Source organism: Purpureocillium takamizusanense, chromosome 1 (assembly GCF_022605165.1).
Source record: "Purpureocillium takamizusanense chromosome 1, complete sequence".
In the NCBI taxonomy this organism is placed as follows: domain Eukaryota; kingdom Fungi; phylum Ascomycota; class Sordariomycetes; order Hypocreales; family Ophiocordycipitaceae; genus Purpureocillium; species Purpureocillium takamizusanense.
The window spans coordinates 5,386,589-5,405,800 of record NC_063068.1 but is presented as its reverse complement, the minus strand read 5'-3'; the positions used below and the strand labels follow the sequence as shown (position 1 = coordinate 5,405,800).

The 19,212-nt window shown below is 60.1% G+C and overlaps 6 protein-coding genes across 6 annotated transcripts; 4 read left to right on the top strand and 2 right to left on the bottom strand.

Annotated features, from left to right (window-relative positions):
- Positions 1-1,711: 1,711 nt before the first annotated feature.
- Positions 1,712-2,227, top strand: JDV02_001638 (uncharacterized protein; the record flags this gene model as incomplete). The annotated part of the gene is made up of 1 exon (XM_047982582.1): positions 1,712-2,227. The coding sequence occupies one exon, from the start codon at positions 1,712-1,714 to the stop codon at positions 2,225-2,227; it is 516 nt and encodes a 171-aa protein (XP_047838548.1).
- Positions 2,228-3,805: 1,578 nt separating this feature from the next.
- On the top strand, positions 3,806-6,768 carry JDV02_001637 (uncharacterized protein). Its single transcript, XM_047982581.1, has 2 exons — positions 3,806-4,564; positions 4,627-6,768. The coding sequence occupies exons 1-2, from the start codon at positions 3,947-3,949 to the stop codon at positions 5,794-5,796; spliced, it is 1,788 nt and encodes a 595-aa protein (XP_047838547.1). The 5' UTR covers positions 3,806-3,946; the 3' UTR covers positions 5,797-6,768.
- Positions 6,769-8,569: 1,801 nt separating this feature from the next.
- On the top strand, positions 8,570-13,837 carry rga1 (Rho-type GTPase activating protein Rga1). The gene is made up of 4 exons (XM_047982580.1): positions 8,570-9,581; positions 9,657-10,353; positions 10,441-12,407; positions 12,463-13,837. Exons 1-4 carry the CDS (start codon positions 9,213-9,215, stop codon positions 12,901-12,903), a joined length of 3,474 nt encoding a protein of 1,157 aa, XP_047838546.1. The 5' UTR covers positions 8,570-9,212; the 3' UTR covers positions 12,904-13,837.
- ERG26 ((decarboxylating)) lies at positions 13,824-15,314 on the bottom strand. Its single transcript, XM_047982579.1, has 2 exons — positions 14,744-15,314; positions 13,824-14,651 (listed from the first exon to the last, which is right to left on the bottom strand). The coding sequence occupies exons 1-2, from the start codon at positions 15,239-15,241 to the stop codon at positions 14,013-14,015; spliced, it is 1,137 nt and encodes a 378-aa protein (XP_047838545.1). The 5' UTR covers positions 15,242-15,314; the 3' UTR covers positions 13,824-14,012.
- Positions 15,315-15,624: 310 nt separating this feature from the next.
- On the top strand, positions 15,625-18,505 carry JDV02_001634 (uncharacterized protein). The gene has a single exon (XM_047982578.1). The coding sequence runs from the start codon at positions 15,987-15,989 to the stop codon at positions 17,406-17,408; it is 1,422 nt and encodes a 473-aa protein (XP_047838544.1). The 5' UTR covers positions 15,625-15,986; the 3' UTR covers positions 17,409-18,505.
- JDV02_001633 (Cutinase) lies at positions 17,837-18,657 on the bottom strand (the record flags this gene model as incomplete). Its single annotated transcript, XM_047982577.1, has 2 exons — positions 17,837-18,155; positions 18,224-18,657. The coding sequence occupies 2 exons, from the start codon at positions 18,655-18,657 to the stop codon at positions 17,837-17,839; spliced, it is 753 nt and encodes a 250-aa protein (XP_047838543.1).
- Positions 18,658-19,212: the final 555 nt, after the last annotated feature.

Here is a 19,212-nt window from a genome sequence, read left to right as displayed (position 1 = left end):
TCCATTTCTTGCTTTGTTGACGATGCGGTCCAGCAACAGGGTGAAGAGGACATATGGAGAGAGAGCAGTTGCTGCGTCCGGCGATGGGAGAGTCGACCTGCCCCTGGCGAGGCTACAGTGTCGTGCTTCACGATGCTCCCTACCTTGCTTGGACTGTGTCGGACGAGCGACTCTGAACCGAGTAGCGGTGCTATTCAATGTGTCTACCCCCAGCCTCCCACGGGATCGAGCCAAGCAAGCACTAGAAGCTGATCATTTGACAACAGGATATATTCAAGGCTGACGCGATGCAAACGATCCGGTCATCCAGTCAACCGGACCAGCCAGGGGGGCGCGGCAGGGACAGCTCGTCCAACGCGTCGCCGCCACGCCCGCCCCACGAGCCAATCGAAGGCGCTAAGCCCAACCGATTTCCAGAAAGTCGAGGTCGTCCGGTGCGCCGCGCCATGCATGTCAAGTCGAGTGCAGTCTAGCACGGCGAACATGGGGTTGCGTGTGCCTCGTAGCGCCAGCGGCGGCGGGCATCACTGTCCCCAACCAACTGCTGGCGAGACAAAACCCTCAGTATCGGTCCTCGGGACTGGAACTGCAACTGGGCAGCTGCCCCCAAGTCAGTACAACGTATTGCATATGCGGACTTCCTTCTTCGTACGACATGCCTGGACATTGACAGCCATCACATATCATCCTGGTATAAGAGCCATGACCCGCCCCCAACGTCGTCCGAACTGCACAAAAGCTTCCAGACCCCGGGCTGCGCTACTGCCGAGTGTCGGGCACATGGAAGCCATCAAACGAGGCCGGCTTTGCAAAGCTCGGCCACCCAGGGGCATGCACTTAGTTACTCATCACTCACACTGGGCCATCGTGTCCATTTGCTAGTAACTTGGCACCTCATAACCGGCCCAGTCGTCGAGGGCACTCCCACCGACCACCCCGGTTTTCCACATGTTCTCACAGCTGTGGAGGCTCAGTTCTGCCTAGGCGGACTTGATTCTAAAAACGCCAGCAAGCGCGCGACTACTATCATACCTAGTAGAATGGCCGCGGGGTCCTTGCCCGGTCCCGCATCAGCTATCTGTTGAAAACCAACCAACCACCCACCAACACCACACAGAGACTGCTGGGCGTCACTCCGCAGCTGGCTCGTGCTTTCTTCTTTTCGCATCCGCCATCAGTCTGTGCGCGCGCCCATAGTGGCGTGGCATGCGCTCGCTTTCTGGCTACCCTCGTCATCCTCGCCCCAGAGGCGGCGCCGACGCTACGGCTGAGCCTGCGTCTGCGGTTCATGCAGTGTCTCGCTCGGGAGCCATTTCTTCTGTCCCGGATCGCCGCGTTGACGAAAACCAGGGCCCTCTGACAGATGCCGCGCCCCGAGCCTCGTGCCTTCCCGCCAGCGCCGTCTTGCTTTTCCATCTGGACGCTCTATCTGTCGCAGGGTAAAAATCGAGGGCCAGCACACCACATTACTGTTTTGTCGAGTTGCCACGTTTCCACGCCGAGAAAGAGCATCGTTCCGCCAGATACGACGACTTCGTACCACCGTGTCTCTGGGGCCACTGGACGTACACACGCTCCCAGTCCGGACCACCAGTGACCGTTTGTCGGTAAACGGAGAGACTTTCGTATATAGACCGAGCCAGACCAACCGAAACGGCTTGTGCGGCTCGCTCAAAGCATCGGGCCACACCTGCTCTGTTGTCTGTCCACGATGGCTGTGCCGCCCGCGACGCCCGCCCCGAGGAACGCATACACGGCTCACGCGCGGACATCGTCAAACCTCACACAGTCCGACGGCGAGTATGTGCTGAGCCCTCCAAGGGCCGCCGGCGCCGCCGGCGCGGCGCCCAACGACCTCACAGCAGCCAAGGCCCGCGGCGCAGAGCGTCGCCCCCGGTGGCTCAAGCAGATCAAGAACTGGGTCTCGGTCACGGAGCCGTCGGCGCAGGCGATGAAGAATCAGAAGCGCACCGCGTACAAGAAGCACGGCATCGACCGCAACGACCCCCAGGCGGCGGAGAAGATGCACCTCCCAATCGGCAAGGTGCCCGATGGCGTCACGACCTCGACTCGCGGACCCAGACCGGAGAAGGCTCTGAAGCAGAGGGCCAAGGAAAACGCGGAGCGGCAGCTGTACACAGGCCGGAGCGGCTCCCAGTCGGCGTCGAGCGGCATATCCTCGAGCGCGAGCACCAGGGAGGCGAGGCAGATTGCTCCGTGGCTGTGACATTGGCAGTGCGCCTCGAGCCGGGGAGGGGGGAGTATGATTTCACGGGAAAGGAGGGAGAGGCATATCCGGCTTGATTATTGCATGGCATTGTGCATATACCCCTCGACAGTTGCTGTATATAGGTACGAAGTAGAGTTTTGGAGAGCTGTCTGGCTGGCTGGCTGTACGAGCATGGCGCTGCGCTTCGGGAGGGTTTTTATCGATTAGCGAAAGAGGAGTCTCTTTATACGGCTCGTGTTTCAACGAACTTGATCCGTTGCCGCCTTCTGCACATGCATTCTATCCCCAACACGAGCGGACCGTTGGTCAAGCAGCCAACGCCTTGTCTGTCCAACGCGCCTCACGCCCCCCCCCCCTCCCCGCGACCTCTTTGCGCGCCGGAGCGCCTTTCGTCCTGTACTTACGTACCTCGATCAGTACCTATGTTGTATCTACGAAACCAGCCATACCCGGGCTCTTCGCGGGCGTGACGTACATGTGGTACATAGTATAATTTTTTTGTACGGAGGAAAGCCATTTGCCTCAGACGAGGTGCAGCTCATTTCCTGTCCTTTCTGAGATGGCCCACGGAAATGCTTCTCATGACTTTTGCTAGGATACCTACCTAGGTATAATACGTATGTGTGTGTTGGGACGGAATGTACATAACTTCATACCAAGTTTGGATACGAGTTACAGAATACCCATGTATGTACGTCCAAACGCACGTAGGTAGTTGTGTGCCGTACATGAACCGGCGGCACATCAAACCTGAGACCCCCGCACCGCATAACTCCGGATCGGCGCGGCGGATTTCTCTCTTACGTACCACGTAGGTATCCATCTCTCTAGGTTCTAATCTCTGTTTCTCCTTTACGGATTTTCAAGCACAAGACGGAATACAATCCCGGCACCACCCGGGAACCTGTAGCACCTTTGTACCAAGGCACGAAGGTATGAACGTAGTGTGGGAACACAGCCGGGGGGTCGGGACAACGGGGAAGCACCTTGTAGGTACCAACGAAAGGAGAAGGGGGGGAGGTGGAGGGCGGCAAGTCTTCCGACCACATAACAGGTTTGTACTACCTACCTATATTACTGTGCTTCGTACGGATGCGGTAGTAGGTAGGTAGGTATTTAGCTCGTTCGGCAATCGAGACCGAAACAAGGTCCCCCCCCCCCCGGGTGAGGGTGAGGGGGAGGCGGATTGATGCGCCCCCTAGCCCGCGCAGACACGCATGTCGGCAGGCAGGACCATTCGCCTGAAGACTGCGTACCGCGGAGGAGGCGCATCGCGCAGCAGAGCGGAGTCTGGACGACCTCAACAGACGATTTGTTCGCCCTCAACGATGGCATTGATTGTGTACAACTGTAGTTTAACTGCTCGTCCGAGCTCGCTCATCAAGGACATTGGGGCGGCCGCAGCGCAGTAGCGTGATGGAGAGAGCGAGCGAGCGAGTGAGTGAGTGAGGGCACGGCCGCTGGGAAGGTTTTATGTACCTCCTTAACCTCTTGGCGATACTACTTCGTATGGACCTTTAGCTCCGCGCTGGCGCGGTCGTGATTGGCCGCGCGGGGGCGCGTCGCAGGTCTCCATGATGATGGATGACGTAGCCATGGGCATTTGCGATTCCCGATCGAGCTGCACCTCTGCGGCCAGCGCCACGAGCAAAGGAAGGGCACAAAAAAACGGCTGGCCGGCCGGCCGGATAGAGGGCGGCGGATCGTCCGAGCCAAATGTGGGAGGGAAGCCCAAGTCCCGACTGCCGAGCGGATAGTAGCCTCTCTCCTCCTCCAAGTCGTGGCGAGTTTCCACACACGACGACAACATCGCCGGGTAGTGTCCCGACCGACTTGCCCGCTTGCACGGTCACGGTCTGCTCACAGGCTTCTCGTCAGAAGCCCGCCGCTACGATGCCCCTCTTCTCGAGCAAGCAGGGCGACCATGAGGAGAGGCGTCAAGGCCAGAACCGGCCTCATGCCACTGCCGTCGACGACGACGACGATGACGCCAGACAGGCGCCCCCCGACGAGCACACTCGACTGCTCCCCAACCGCGTCGACTCGACTCCCCCGCGTGGCATGCTCACGCCCGACGATCCGGCCGTATCGCCTTACAACCTCTGGAGCATCCGCATATTGCGCTATCTGACGCTCCTCTTCACCACCATCACCTTTGCGTGGTGGGTCGTGCTGCTCGTGTCCGCCTTTGCCACCCCTCCGGGCTTGCACACGCGTGGCAGTGGCTTCTTCGCCTTCAGCTACACAAGCCTCGCGCTCGCCAGCCTGCTCTTTACTCTCGTCTTCTTCGGCGTGCCCTCCAAGGCTGTCAGGATCCTGGCAATCGTCATGGCGGTAGGTCATGCCAGAACTATAGACCGCGTACGAACGCCTGACACTAACTTCGAGCCCTGCAGTTCCTCTTGCTACTCGACATGATTCTTCTGCTGTGTGTGCAGCAGACGCGGTATGAGGAGGGATGGGTCGGCATCGTGAGCGTCATCTGGGTTCTGCTCATGAGCCTTTGGACCCTCATCACCGACCGAGCTGTCAAGTGGGGCAAAGAGGAAGAGGAAGAGAGACTGACGGGCCGGGCTGAGACGAGGCGAACTCTCACTGAATGGCTGGCCGTGCTGCTCTCAACCATAGGTTATTCTGTCATGGTCGTTGCCGTGGTGCTCATCACCCTGACGATCATTCTGCGAGCCCTCGATGCCGGGGTCGCGCCGCCAGGGAAGCTTTACCAGGTCGACAACGGCAAGTATCGCATCCATGTGTACTGCCACGGCAACGAGACGGACGCAAATGGGCACAAGCTGCCGACCGTGCTCTTCGAGGCTGGTGAGAGGCCTTTTGAGGAACAGCTGTGGAGTTTTGCAGACAACGCCATCAAGAACGGATCCATCTCGCGCTATTGCTTTGCGGACCGGCCGGGCATCGCTTGGTCCGACACGGCGCCATCGCCGCTGTCCGCAGGCTTCGCCGTCGACGTCCTCAGCGAAGCCCTCGCCGAGGCGGGAGAGCAGGGGCCGTGGATCCTCGCCAGCGCTGGCATCGGCTCTCTTTACTCTCGCGTTTTCTCGTCTCGCCACGGGCATGAGGTTAAGGGCCTGCTCCTCATCAACCCGTTGCACGAGGACTTCCTCGGCGCCGTGGCGCGACCCGGGCGAGGATTTCTGCTGTGGTTGCGCGGCATCATATCGCCCCTGGGGCTGGATCGGTTGACGGGCGCCATCTTCCGGGGACGGACCAACAGGGACCGCATCTACGGGCGGGCGTCGCAGCAGAGCGGCAAGTTCATCTTTGCGCAGCTGCAAGAGAGTCTCGTGGCCGACTCCTTTACCAAGCGCGATGTGCGCAGCAGCCGGCAGATACAGCAACGCGACACGCCGCTCATCGTCGTCAGCTCGGGCAAGGAAGTCAAGCGCAGCAGGGCGTGGGAGGAGAAGCAGAGGGACCTGACGGAGCTGACGGATGAATTGCGGCACTGGGACATTGTCAACGGAGCGCCGCACCGGGTGTGGGAGACGCTCGAGGGGAGGCAGCAGATCGAGAAACGGCTGCGCCAGCTAGTGCAGGGCGGATAGGACGCAAGCGCATGAGTACTAACGTTAGTAGTTCATCCAAGGGGAGAGTGTCTAGGAGGTGAGATGACCCCGGGAGGTCGGGCCGCGTTTAGTGATTCGGCAGAGCGTGGAGGGGAATGGACGACTGTTGTTGATGTTGATGCCGCAAGAATGAAGCATGCAATTTCCTGGCCTAGCGCCTGTCTCTCTCTGGTCTGGTCGCGTCTGCAGTGAGTAAGCCAGCATCTTTCTTGCCGTCACTCCCGCTGCGAGTTGGGCCAGGACGCACAGATTGGCAGAGGTCGTTGTCGTCATGTGCAGGTGAGTAAAAGTACACGTACAGGTAGAGTCACACGAGCATTTGGTCCTGCAAGCCCCGGCAGTTGACGCAGAGGGAAGGACGGGAGTGAGTGATGAGAGAGAGGGAGAGAGAGTGAGGTGAGGCTTCGGTGCAGATGCCGACCGATGGGGCTTGGCTGATAGACGTCAGCGCCAGAGATGGAAGGCGCCAGGGGGCCTGCTGGTCTTTGGTGACCTGCCGAAGGCCCCAGAAAACACGGTTCCAATCGTACCGTACCTTGCCTTGCGAATGGGAGGTACAGCATACACACCTGGCGCTGACCGCAATGCCCGCATCGTGTGTTCGATGTACTTTGGAAAGGTAGGTACCCAGCATCCAGCCAGGGAAGGCCCGGCCTGTGTTCTTGCTCGCCAAGGGCCTTGGCCATTCAGGTGCGGCATGTGACATGCTGTAGTACTTACTGACTGCCGGCCTTTTATTTCTGGCCCATGTGGCCGGGGTCTTGATGCATGAACAAACAATTGTGCTCGGTGCTTGGTTCGCGTCAGGCGCCGGAGAGGGCAAGACTGGTAATAAAGTGGCCGTCACGGCCCCTGGCACTGGGCAGCATGGGTGGTGTGTGTGATGGGAGGGTCAGGCCCAACCACTAAGTTCGAAGTAACTAGTAATTCATCTCGGTGCATTGAAGGCAGCGAGTAAAATGCCCCGGGGGTCCCTTTGGCCCCTGGCTGGCATGGAGTGGGGGCACAAGGTGGCCGGCCGCGGAAGAAGAAGGGGGGGGATTTGCAGTTGGTAGGGTAGGAGGGAGCAAAACAAGCATTTTTGGCTATGCTGCGTTCGGGTTTGACATTATTATTAGGTTACCGGCAGAGCGAGGGAGAGGGGCCCGAGCCGTGACGCCATTGCTCGGGGGCGGCGTCAGTCTTTGTTGGTTGACGGCGGCCGCGATGGAGCCGCTCCGCTCGTCCCTCTCATGTCATCCGCCGTCCAACCCTTTTTGTGTGGCGGCCAAGTTCGCCTTGGGCTTGAAGTTGGGCAGAAGAGGAGGATCGAAGCAGATACGTGATGATGGAGTACCTACGTAGCGTATTGGCGTGGCAGAAATTGCCTTGGTAGCCATCACGGCCGCGACGGCCTGCCGTGTACGAGGAAATGAGGTAGCAGCAACAACGACAGCGCGGCTGCGGCGTGTCACGCACCCGGGGGGGGTTGCTGGATTTGACCGGAGCCAAACGCTGCTCATCCGACTACAGGTTCAGCGGCACATACGTACGTGACTGCTACGCTGTGAGCCAGGTGATTCGGGTTGTGCAACGCTGCGCCGGCCGTCGGTCCCATGTCATCATCTCATTGCACGGGCAATCGTGCTACCTGCCTGCCTGCCCGCCTGTGATCGTCGAGCTCGACGGGCACGGATACGGGCGCAGGAAATTGCAGTTGGCCACACCTGATGCCCAAACACGCGCGCTTGCTGGGCTCGCACAACTGTGGCAACCGCCCGCGGATGGGCTGCGCAGTGGGCGATTGGCGCTCCTAGCTTCCCCTTCTGGCGGTGCTGTGTGCCTCGGGCTGCCCTGGCAGGCTAGGTGCGATTAGTAGCAGCCTCCGTCGCCTGACGGGTCCAATCGAGTGGATGCGTGCCGCTGGTCTCTAGGTAGCGCCAGGAACAGGCGCTGGGCGCGCTCCCAGGGCCATCTCCGCTCGCGCAGTGGATACCGTAGGCAGTCAGGGTCAGGTACGTAGTGGAACAAACAGGTACTAGACGCTGGCAAAACGGCACCTCAATCCAGCGTCCGACTCCGGGCAGCGAGCTGCCAAATCACAGCACCCTCCAAAATAATACATGGAGCCCCGTACTGCGCTGCCTCACTCGCCTGCCCGAGGATTTGCTGACACCCCCCGGGACGGGCTCCATCGCTGGGCCAGCACTTGCCCCGCCGCCGCTGCTGCTGCTGTTCCCGTCACAGCCAAACGGTGCCTGACCTGGCTGGCCCTGCCGTTAGTGCCCTGCCCCAGCGGCCACCGCCTGCCCCTTACCCCCTATTGGGTACTGCCCGCTTCCCCATCCAGGGCCAGGTCCAGCTGCGGGACCCCGGCCAGACCCGCCAGCCTGCACCGTAAAGTACTGCCTCCCCGTCCAGGGTCAAGTCGACTGAGGGACCGCCAACCCGCACCGTAATGTACCGTCTTGGGGACCGTCACACCTCCGTACCGACGGCCAACACAACCAAGAGGTGAGGTGGCAGACCTGCCCGGTCGTCTGGGCTCCTCCCTCCCCCAGGCAGCACCTACCTAACCCTGGAGCCTTGGGCCCCCCCCGTTCTGGCGGAGCTGGCGCCCAGGCGACAATCTACCTAACCTGCCACTGAGCGACTCGGCGACCCAGTGGCCTGGTGCCCGCCCCGTGCAAGCACCCGACCGCTGCTCCAGTACAACAGCACGCTCGGCTGGCTGGTCCCCGTACCCTCCACTCCAACCACCCACCCGCTCGCCCCTCGTGTCGTGCTGATGGTGCTGCCGCCGCCCGTCTCCTGCATCTATCCGTCGCTCCAGTCTTGTCGCCATTTTTCGGTATTACATGCTCGAGCCTCGCATGCTTTCCCGCCCCTGTCGATTTCTGCAGCATCGCTTCGCGGCCGCCGACCAGCAGGCGCCGCCGTCGTCGCCGTCATTGTCGCTGTCGCCGTCCCCGTCCCCGTCAGCCGTCCTCGCCGCCGCCGCCGCCCTCCTCTCCTCGTCGCTGTCGCCTCCGCCCGCATCGTCGCCAGCCGCCGCACCGACCCCGTAATACCGGCCGCAGCAATCCCTCGCCGCTGGGTAGCAGCAACGCCAGCTGCCAACTTCCCGTTGCCCTGGCCTCGAGGCCATCGTCGACGGCAGCTTGTTTTGTCGCGCATTGCGGCCCGCGCCCTGTTACCTCAATTGGCGTCGCTACCGAACACTGGCGCCATCCTGGCTGATGCCGACCGTTGCGGCAGCCCCTCGTCCTCTACGGCTTCACATCCGTCGCTGAGACGAGACAGGCTTGCCTGCTGACACCCCGGCACGCCCTCCGTTGCTTCGCGAGAAAGAGGGCTGGCAGGAGCCCAAGGCCCTTCCCTCTGTACATACACGTCGCCCTGGATCACTCGCTACCATGGCTTCTGAACGCGACGAAGGGTTGCCAGGGGACCGCCCTCGTGGTGATCATGGCGTCGACTACAACGGCCCCGATGCCGGCTACCCAGTAGATAGAAACTGGCAGAATGGAGGCCGCAAAACACCCGACAGTTTATACCGCCTCAAGCCCACCGGCTCTGCCCCCAACACCTCGGCCCCCCCGCCCGCTGGCTGGACAGACGAGCAGCCCCCTCGCCGGAGCGGGGAGAGGAACCGATCGCGACAGAGAAATGGACGCACCGCGAGCGGCCAGATGCGCATATGCAAAAAGTGCGGCGAGCCGTTGACGGGTCAGTTCGTGAGGGCCCTCGACGGCACTTTCCACCTCGACTGCTTCAAGTGCAGAGTATGTGCAGTCTAGTCTCCTTGCTTGTCCTCGCCTGGTGTGCCTCCCGGGCTCGACCGCTAACACACGTTGTAGGACTGTGGTGATATCGTCGCTTCCAAGTTCTTCCCGGCGGATGATGAAAACGGCGAGGGGCAATATCCCCTCTGTGAGACCGACTACTTCCGACGCCTGGGCCTGCTCTGCTACCAGTGTGGTGGTGCCTTGCGCGGCTCATACATCACCGCCCTTGACCGCAAGTACCATGTCGACCACTTCACATGCTCGCTATGCGCCACCATTTTCGGGGCCCAGGACAGCTACTATGAGCATGACGGGAACGTCTACTGCCACTATCACTATTCAACGCAGCATGCCCAAAAGTGCAATGGCTGCCAAACAGCCATTTTGAAGCAGTTTGTCGAGATATTCCGAAACGGGCAGAACCAACATTGGCATCCGGAGTGCTACATGATACACAAGTTCTGGAACGTCCGCTTGGGACAGGCTGCGGATGTCCCTCCCGTAGCTCCAGAGGCCGACGCTCCGGTCAAGAGGGAGCTCATTCGGGAGGAGGAGGAGCGCATGGAGGAAAAAGTCTATCGGATTTGGAGCGTCCTCTCGACCTTTGAAGAGTCATCCGCTGCCTGCATTTCCGACATGCTTTTGCACGTCAGCAACGGAGCGTATGTCGACGGCGTCTTGGTGGCCAAGCGTTTCATCTGGCATGTCGAGGTGCTGTTCCAGTCTGCGGATAGACTTGACGCCATGGTACTGAGCCACAGTGAAAAAGGTAAGCAAGGTTATCGTCCAGCACGAGCCGGGCGCGAGCTTAAATCTTGGGAATTACACGCTGACATAGAGTTTCACTGCGAATAAGGCTTATCCTACGGACGCGAAGCGAAACTACTATGTAAAAAGATTGTTTCCTTCTTCTCCCTCCTTTCCAAAGCCCAAGACACCTCGGCGCGGAAATTGGGCGTCACGCAAGAACTCCTCTCACTCGTCACGGGCCTTGCCCATTATCTTAAACTCCTGATACGCATCTGTCTTCAAGGCGCTCTGCGACTCGAACGCGAAACTGGAAATAGCGACGGCCTCCACCAGCTCCTCAACGACCTCGCCGATTTTGAGACGTACAAGACCGACGAGGGTTTGCTGCAGATGGCCATGGGCGGCGCGCGACTCGCTCTGAAGGATTCAGATCACTGCGCCCTGTGCAATCGATCAGTCGAAGACGAGTGCGTCAAGAACGGCGAGTACAGGTGGCATTCGACCTGCGTCAAATGCAACCGCTGCGGACGGGAATTGGGACGTTCGCTCGGAGAGGCGCAGTACAACGCCTTCGACCACAGGATCTACTGCACGAGCTGTGTGGCTGTCAACACTGACAGGACATCGCTGTTTGAACGTGTCACCAAGCTTCAGCAGTACGTCTTCCTCCTCAAAGTGGCGCTGGCGCGACTCCTGGATATCCTTCGGAGCAGCGGCGCTCTGCCGTATCCCTCTGAAGAGGCCGGCGCCGACAAGGGCAAGCTTGGTGCACCAGGTTTCTTGAGCTCGGACACGAGATCCAAGTCCTTTGCCGGTAGGGGAGACAAGGAACAGAGTCACCGCGAGTCGACGTACGAAACCACCCTCAACGAGGTCAGAAGGCTTCGGAGCACAAGACTTGACCGTCACCTCTCGTCCAGCGTTAGGCAAGCTCGGACGTCACGCGTTATGGATGCGGATGGCCAAGGCCCCCGGCCCGGGTCAGCTGGCGCGGAGGAAGTCGGACCCCAGGGGTCAACAGACCGCATGTTTGGGCAAAATGATGCCATCACTCTCGACGACATTCCGCGAATCGTGGCCGTGGAGCAGTCCCGCGAGCAGCAGCGCGACCGCAACCCCCGGCAGGACCTCTTCCGATCCCCTGCCACGGAGCCCGGCCCGGCCCCAGGCCATCAGCGGACGCAGTCGGCCAGCAGAGACAATGAAGTCCGAGCCGCGGACCCCCTACCCACCCGCCTAACCCGCAAATTCTTTCCTGAGCTCTCTGGGTTGGAGTACTTCAACGTGCGGCATCTGGCTGTATTGACTATGCAGCCCATGATGGAGTCCGAGTTCAGCCTGGAGGAGCTGCTCGGCTTCATCGAATCGAGGAAGCCGGCAACCTTTTGGAAGAACCTCGGCAAGGCGTTCAAGAACGACAAGAGCAAGAACGTCAAAAAGAAAGGCGTGTTTGGCGTGCCCCTGGAAATCATCATTGAGCGCGATGGCGCAGACTCGACAGATGGTGTCGGCCCGGGCACATTGCGTATCCCTGCCGTCATCGATGACATCATTTCGTCGATGCGCAAGATGGATTTGTCCGTCGAGGGCGTCTTCCGCAAGAATGGCAACATCAAGAAGCAACAGGAGATGGTGGACAAGATCAATGCCGAAGGCTGCGATGTCGTTAACTTCATGGAGCAGCCGGTCGTTCAACTGGCGGCGCTCCTGAAGCGCTACCTGCGAGACCTCCCAGATCCTCTGATGACGCACAAGCTATACAGACTCTGGGTGAGTGCGGCAAAGATTCCGGACCCAGCCGTGAGGAAGCAGTGCCTGCACATGGCGTGCTGCCTGCTGCCGAAAAGCCACCGCGACAGCCTGGAAATCCTCTTCACGTTTTTGAAATGGGCCGGGTCGTTCCACCAGCTCGACGATGAAGTCGGCTCCAAGATGGACATTCGAAACCTCGCAACAGTCATTGCTCCCAACATTCTGACGAACCCTAATAAGGCGCCAGCCCTAGACAGCGAGGCCATATATGTCATTGATGCGGTGGAAATTGTCATCAGCAACATTGAGGAGATGTGCCAGGTAAGCGCACATGTTTTGTTCACAGGCGAGTACTAGATGCTAACGCGGGAAATAGGTACCGGACGAGCTCTTGACGTTGTTGAATGATCCGTATCTGTTTAGCAACAATGGCGAGGTCACAAGCAAAGAAATCCTGAGGCGGTTCCAGGACCGGCGCGGGCAGCTCCCCCCGGCCGAGATCAATGAGGTGTATAAGCGACAAGACACATCGACACGATCGCCACCACGACGCGTTGAGACGGACCCGTCAGTCTGGCAGGGCGAGAGAACGGTCCGGCCCGTGCAAGACCCAGCCATGCCCGCGGCCGCATACTCCGGCCATGGGACACCCCCCCGGGAATGGGCCGTCCAAGGAGACCACCCGTCGCCATACAACACTCGATTCAATCATTCCGACAGCCAGCTGGACAACTCGGAGCATTCTCAGCGCGGCGAGTGGCGAAACTCTGCGTGGGGACGCCGCGGCGGCGGCCTCGGTGTGGGCGGAAACTCATGACGGGCCTCGAAAGCGACGCCAGTGCGCCCGCCTGATGCAGGCATTCTGGTTGCTTACAACAAGAGACATGATTTCGGTGTAGCCATATGCATCATCCACGGCGTTTTGTCCCTTTCCCCTTATCGATCCACTTTTCATGCCAGGCGCGACGAAAACAAAAGGGGCGAGCCCCCACTATCATTTAGCCTCGACACGACGGTTCTGTGCGTTGTTCTGTTGTTCTCTTCACTGCGGTTTGCGTTGGTCGGCTAGGCCAGGCCCCCTGCTCCTTTTTACAACATGGCTTTGAATTCCCTGTTTTGGTTTCTGCGCCATGAAACGGCGGTTGCTGTCCCTCGACAGCCCGCAGCCTGTCGGAATGATGAGATGCAGACGTGTTGTCGTTCTGACAAGTCCTCTTCTACTGTCCGCTCGACGGGCCCACTGGAGATATTCCCCAGGAGTGGCCGCGGTCTCTTTTTTACATTTTGTTCTATCTTTCATTTTTCGGCGAGAAGGATTATGCGGCGAGGGTAACCGACTTGGGGGTTTTTTGTTTTTTTTTGTTTCTTGTCTTGGTGCAGTGTGGACGGGCGCCGAATGGTTGTTGGATGTGTGCCGGACTTGGGCAGCGGTGGGGTGCGGGCACGTTGAAGCTGGAGCGAGTTCCTGACTGCCGTTACAAAAACAAGTGTGGCGTTTGTTGTTATGGGGGGTGGCGCAGTGAGCGAGCATCGTAGATTGGACACGAGTGGCCTGGGGGTTGTTGAAAGGGTGCCTGCGTGCGTGGCTGGCTGGCTGTGTGTAGGTAGAGAGAGAAAGAGGGTGCCCGAGTGGTGAGGTCGGCCGATGTGTTGACGGAGGAGACAAGGCAAAGAAAGAGATTCCCCAATGCAACCATGAAGCTTGGCGTGTGCTAGTAATGGCATGTTTGTGGCACCGTGAGATATGCGACCAGCGGAGAGAGGGGCGTGGCGTTTAAGCCCCTTTTGATTCACGACATGCCATTGCGTACCTTTATGTGTTCAGGTTACGAAGTCTGTATATGTACATGACGGCATTAAGGTTACATTTCTTCTTCTTATTCCAGTTCAGCTCATGACACCGCCCAGCCGCCCGACCCCCTTTCTTCATTGGGCCGTGACGGCGGCTTTTTTATCCTGCTCGAGGAACCAGGCGACGCCCCTGTCGACGCCGTCCTGCAGGGTCCAGGGAGGCTCGTAGCGCAGGACCGTCTTGGCCTTTGTGATGTTGTAGTAGCGCGTCATGGTGGACATGACGGCGCGCTGGCGGGTAAAGGTGGGGGGCTTCTGCAGGATGCCGAAGAGGACCTCGCTGGCGAAGCCCATGGTGGTGCCGAGGCCGCGGGAGAGGGTCCAGACGCCCTCGGTGCCCTTGTCGTGGCCGGCGGCGCGCCAGACGGCGCGGGCGAAGTCCCAAAAGTAGCAGGGGGCGTCGTTTGTGATGAAGAAGACCTCGCCGTCGACGCGCTCGTGGTCGAGGGGCGCGGTGGCGGCGGCGGCGGTGAGGAGCAGGGCGCGAGCGGCGAGGAGGTGGGCGTGGGCGACGTTGCCGACGTAGGTGAAGTCGAAGATGTTTGTGTTGTCGCCGAGCTGGATGTTGGTCTTGCCGGTGCGGTAGGCGCGCATGAAGCCGGCGAGGGTCTGGGCGTCGCCCTCGCCGAAGATGCCGGCGGGGCGGAGGGCGGTGGTGACGAGGTTGGAGGGGGACTGGCGGTTGGCCTTGATGACGAGCTCCTCGGCGGCGGCCTGACCGAGAGGGGGGAGGGAGGGGGAGAGCATCAGCGAGCTGCTGGGCCAGGCTGAGGGTTTCAATTTTGGGGGGTTGGGGGGGCACGCACCTTGGTCTCGGAGTAGTACTCGTGCTGCTGGCTGCCGCGGATGACGGGCCAGCGCTCGTCGGCGTTGCGCAGGTCCGACTGGTTGTCGCTGATGACGCTGGCAGAGCTGGTGTAGACGAGGGCCTTTACTTTCGCGGCGCGGCAGGCGGCGACGACGGCGGCGGTGCCGTCGACGTTGACCCTCTTGTAGAGGTCGCGGACGACCTTGTTCTCGCCGCTGGCGACGGGGCTGGCCGTGTGCACGACCACGTCCGGGCGCAGCTCCTCGAACAGGGCGCGCAGGCGCGGCTCGTCGGTAATGTCGCACTCGCGGTACGCGGCGCCGGCGACGCGGTTCCTCTCGCAGCGCAGGTCGACCGAGGTGACGGCGCGGGCGGCCCAGCGCGGGCTGGTGAGGGCCTGCGTGACGATGTGGTGGCCGAGGAAGCCGTTGCCGCCGATGACGAGGACGTGGCCAATGTCGTCGCCGCCGCCAGGCTGTTGTTGGGCGGGAGCCATGGCCTCTGCTCGCTGTGAGGTGAATTGGGTGGTGCTGATGCGATGGTGATGATGGGACGGGTGGTGTTGAAGGCCGTCGGGGAAGGCAGTGCGACGGGCTGTCTTTGGGGACCTCCTGATTGTTATCGATAGGCGCAGGAGCCTCCCGTCCCCAATTGGGATGGAATATGTGCAGTATAGGTAATGGATGAATGGGGGGGCGTGTGGGGGGGGAGCGCTGAGGTCGCGGGAGCTTTGCCCTGCCCTCCAGCTATGCCCACGCTCGCTGACAGCAGGCAACCGCCGCTGATATTCTAGCGCCTCTGCAGGGACCCCGGATACTACCGTTGGTTATGTGTGCCCCACCAGAAGGGTAGCCAATCGACCTGCGTCTCCACTGGTGCCTTGAATCTCAACTTCACTTCATCACGACCACGTGCACTTCACTCAACGCCTCCATGTGGCCTCGCCGCCTTGCCCGCATCAGACTCGAGTCACGTTTCGTGCCAGAGACATTCCGAACGCGGAGACGCGCCACGAGGGTCTATCCCAGCCGCACGCAGTCAGCACTCGCTGCCTAGCCGGGCGCATCAACGAACAGCTACCGCTGGATAACTCAACGCCGCCGCGTCGACGCTGACCGTGTGATCACGATCACATCTCTCTGCAGGCCCATTCGCCGTTGCCCTCTGCTAGGGAAAAAAAAAAGGTGTTGCCTTCGCCATGGGACGGCACCGTCACACGCAGCAGAGTAACGCTTCTCAGGATGGCGCGGCAGTCAAGGGATGTTGAGATCCTCGTTCACGCAGCGGCGCCGAGCAGGACCGCAGACGACAACACCTATCGCCGCCTCGCACAGGCATATCTCTCCTTCTCGGCGGACCGTCGCGCCCGGGTAGCTGGCATAGAGGCGAGGGAGGAGGCCGAGAGAAGCAGTCCGGCCGCGGCGGCAGAGCCCCCGCCGTCGTTTCAACCTCCCGCGGCACTGCCGTCGTCGCCTCAAGCGTATGCAACCGCGCCCCCCGAGCCGGTGCCGGTCTTTGGCCCCGATTCTCAGGACCTCAGCTTTCAAAGCGCGTGGGACAACCGCTCCTCGCCATGTCTCCCGCCCGCGGGCCCCAATTCGCCTCGCTCGTCGCCACCGACGTCGCAGGTGAACCGCGAGGCGGTGCCAGCGCTGTCGTCCTTTTGCGCCCCGCCGAGTCAAATCAGCGATTCTTACCCGCTGCCTGATCCCTCTATCCTGCAGGACACGCCGACGAGGATCCTCCAGCGGTTTCTCAACCGACCTCGAGCGTCTACTGATACGTCCACCTCGCCTTCGCCGTCTAAAAAACGCCAATGGCGCAGAGACGAAGCCACGGACAAGGACGAGATCATCGATGTTCCGTCCTCTTTCCCTGCTCCTACCCAAGAAGATGTGGATCCCAACACGTCTCTTGCGTCCCTCGGCGAGCCCAAGGTCATTCCGGTGACGCCCCTCGCGCCACATGAGCCTCCAGGACACCGGAAACGAAAGCCCGACTTCGGCGAAGAGGAGCCATCCGTGATTGATGTTACCCACATATCCAGCAGTGGGGTGAGCAACCCGCCAACGTCTTCACCGCATCGCGCCGGGTCAGAACCGTTGCCGTCTAAAAAGCCCCTACCACCGCTCGCTGGAATCGACGCGCTTTCCCTCCTGCGCAGCTCCAGCGACACGGGCCGCCTGCGCTCGTCCAGTCTCGCAGCGGCCGGTGAGGTTGCGAGCACGCTGGAGATCAGACCTCCCTCACCACCCGTTGGGGTCGCTCACGTCAGGCCCCAGGACCTCATCACCGAAAGGCTGGCCAAGCTGGCCCTTGACCTGTCGTCGCGCTACCATCCCGTGGAGTTGCGGCCCATAGAGCCGCTCGAGCGCGGCTACTGGCTCCTCGACTGCTCGGGATGGAGCTCCGAGAGGCGACTCGAGGCTTGGGTCTTCCTCACCAACTACCTCCACAAGGGCCTTGCGGGCTGGGGCGTGTGGTGCCGCCGCGACGCCGACTACCGCTCGATCCGCCTGTATTGCTGGGGCTGCGTCGCCAAGCACACATATCTCCTGATGTACCTGGCGAGTGCGCGGCAGATCAAGACGACGGGGGCAAGGTGGATCGGCAGCGACGGTGAGATGGCACTGGACGTGCCACCACGAGATCGACGGTCGTGACATGACCTGTTTTTGCCCCCCTTCTTTACAACCAGATCTCGCCAAGATAGTATGGGGCGTGTATGTATGTGCATTATCCTATAGCGCATACTTTCCTCCGCCTGTTGAGCCCGCCCCGCAAGTCTCTTCTATCCCCATGGGAAAGAACTTCACTGCTGTACGTTGTAGGACGGGGTCATCGCGAACGGACCGACAATATCGCTACCAAGTACAACTCTGATGTCTGTGCTGCTGGTAGTACGTAGTGGTCTCGAGCATTGTTCAGTTGCACCGCTGTTCGGAAAGAACTGGCAGCAAGGCGCTCGTCCACTATGTATATATATGTCTTGGTTGGTCCACACACTGCTCGCCCGCCCACACCATCATGTTCAACACAATCGGGAGGAGGAGCCGTCGTTCAGGGTCACTACACGCGTCCGCGCGAGCCGTTAGACCTTTGAAACGACGAAGTCGGCCGCAGAACCAGCGTCGAGCGCATATGTCAGATGCTGCGGCGTAACAATAGGGCCGTTGTCGCAGATATTGTCTCCGTCGTGGCAAATTACGCGCACTTTAGACGCATCTATGTTATCTACAGCCCGTTTCGAATACGGGTCGCCGAAAATGACCACGGCGCTGACCCTAGACATGACGCTCGCATCGAGGCTCGTCGCGGCGCCGTGCACCACCATCCCGCCCTGCGAGTACCCGCCGAGTACAATCCTTGTGCTGGGACACTTGGTCGCGACGTCTCGGATGGCTTGTCCGCTATCGATTCTGCTGTTAGCCATATCGCCCAAGGGCTTTTTTGCTTATCGAGCTTTTATGGTGCTTACAAGCTCTTGCCGTTGGCTAGGGACCCCGTGAGGTATCCGTCGACGCTCGCAGGATACGCGAAACCTTTTACTCCAAGCGAGCGACCGTGTTCGTGCAGTTTCTTCTCGAGGGCCTTGGAGAAGAAGGGCCCCGCAAGAACGCCCATATCGCCGACTTCGCAGGTTCCTCGGGCAAACATGAGCGTGACGTCGCCGCAGGCATCGTTTCTCATAGCCGAGATCCCAGGTTTCATGGCTAGGACGAGCTCGCCGGCCATAAGGACACTACAAACGTGCTCGACGGCAAGATTGATAGGAAACATGGCCGCGACCTGGGACAGAAACTGTGTGACCTCTGGCCCGTTTCGCCGCTCTATATCGGACGATGGCGCAGGGACTGCCAGCACCTGGCCGGCGGCCAGGAATGCGGACAGCACTTGGGTGAGTCGAACCATTGTCGCCAAGCTTATAGTGGTTATCAGTGCCGCGGTGGGAATGCTAATCGTCTTAGCGCTGTCTGTGAAGAAGATGATGGTAGCAAAAGCCGGGACGTGAATTGTCTGGTGTTCATTCTCCAAGGGGCATTTGTATCTCATGTTGTCATGCCTATGGGCAGTCGAAAGAAAAAAACACATGCTTGATCGTGAGCGCCTGGCTGTGAGCTCCGGAACGCCTCGGAGATACCATCTAAGCTAGCAGTATGTAATACACTTGGATTTGGCGAAGGTTCTACCGAGAGCCTCGCTGCGACGGATTTTAGACGAGAACCACATATCAGGACATGCTATTCATCCAAACTTGATGTAACCCTAGGTACAGTCAAGCAAGGTTTAGTGATCACTTATGATGGAAATAACCGGGTTATTGTAAAAGGTCAGGCCGGCAGATCCGAAGCTGGACGACGACGACGACGACGATTACTGCGGTGGTGACGCCGCGGACATGCAGGTATAGGTCCAATTTCCTACCGGCTTGCTATGAAATCGTCCGGACCCTGGACATTCCCACCA

Coding starts and splice junctions, on each gene's coding strand:
- JDV02_001637 (XM_047982581.1), top strand. CDS start 3,947: ATGTGGGAGGGAAGCCCAAGTCCCGACTGCCGAGCGGATAGTAGCCTC. Junction 4,565..4,626: donor TCCTGGCAATCGTCATGGCG/GTAGGTCATGCC, acceptor CGAGCCCTGCAG/TTCCTCTTGCTACTCGACAT.
- JDV02_001634 (XM_047982578.1), top strand. CDS start 15,987: ATGGCGCGGCAGTCAAGGGATGTTGAGATCCTCGTTCACGCAGCGGCG.
- ERG26 (XM_047982579.1), bottom strand. CDS start 15,241: ATGGCTCCCGCCCAACAACAGCCTGGCGGCGGCGACGACATTGGCCAC. Junction 14,652..14,743: donor AGTACTACTCCGAGACCAAG/GTGCGTGCCCCC, acceptor CCTCTCGGTCAG/GCCGCCGCCGAGGAGCTCGT.
- rga1 (XM_047982580.1), top strand. CDS start 9,213: ATGGCTTCTGAACGCGACGAAGGGTTGCCAGGGGACCGCCCTCGTGGT. Junction 9,582..9,656: donor TCGACTGCTTCAAGTGCAGA/GTATGTGCAGTC, acceptor CACACGTTGTAG/GACTGTGGTGATATCGTCGC. Junction 12,408..12,462: donor ACATTGAGGAGATGTGCCAG/GTAAGCGCACAT, acceptor CGCGGGAAATAG/GTACCGGACGAGCTCTTGAC.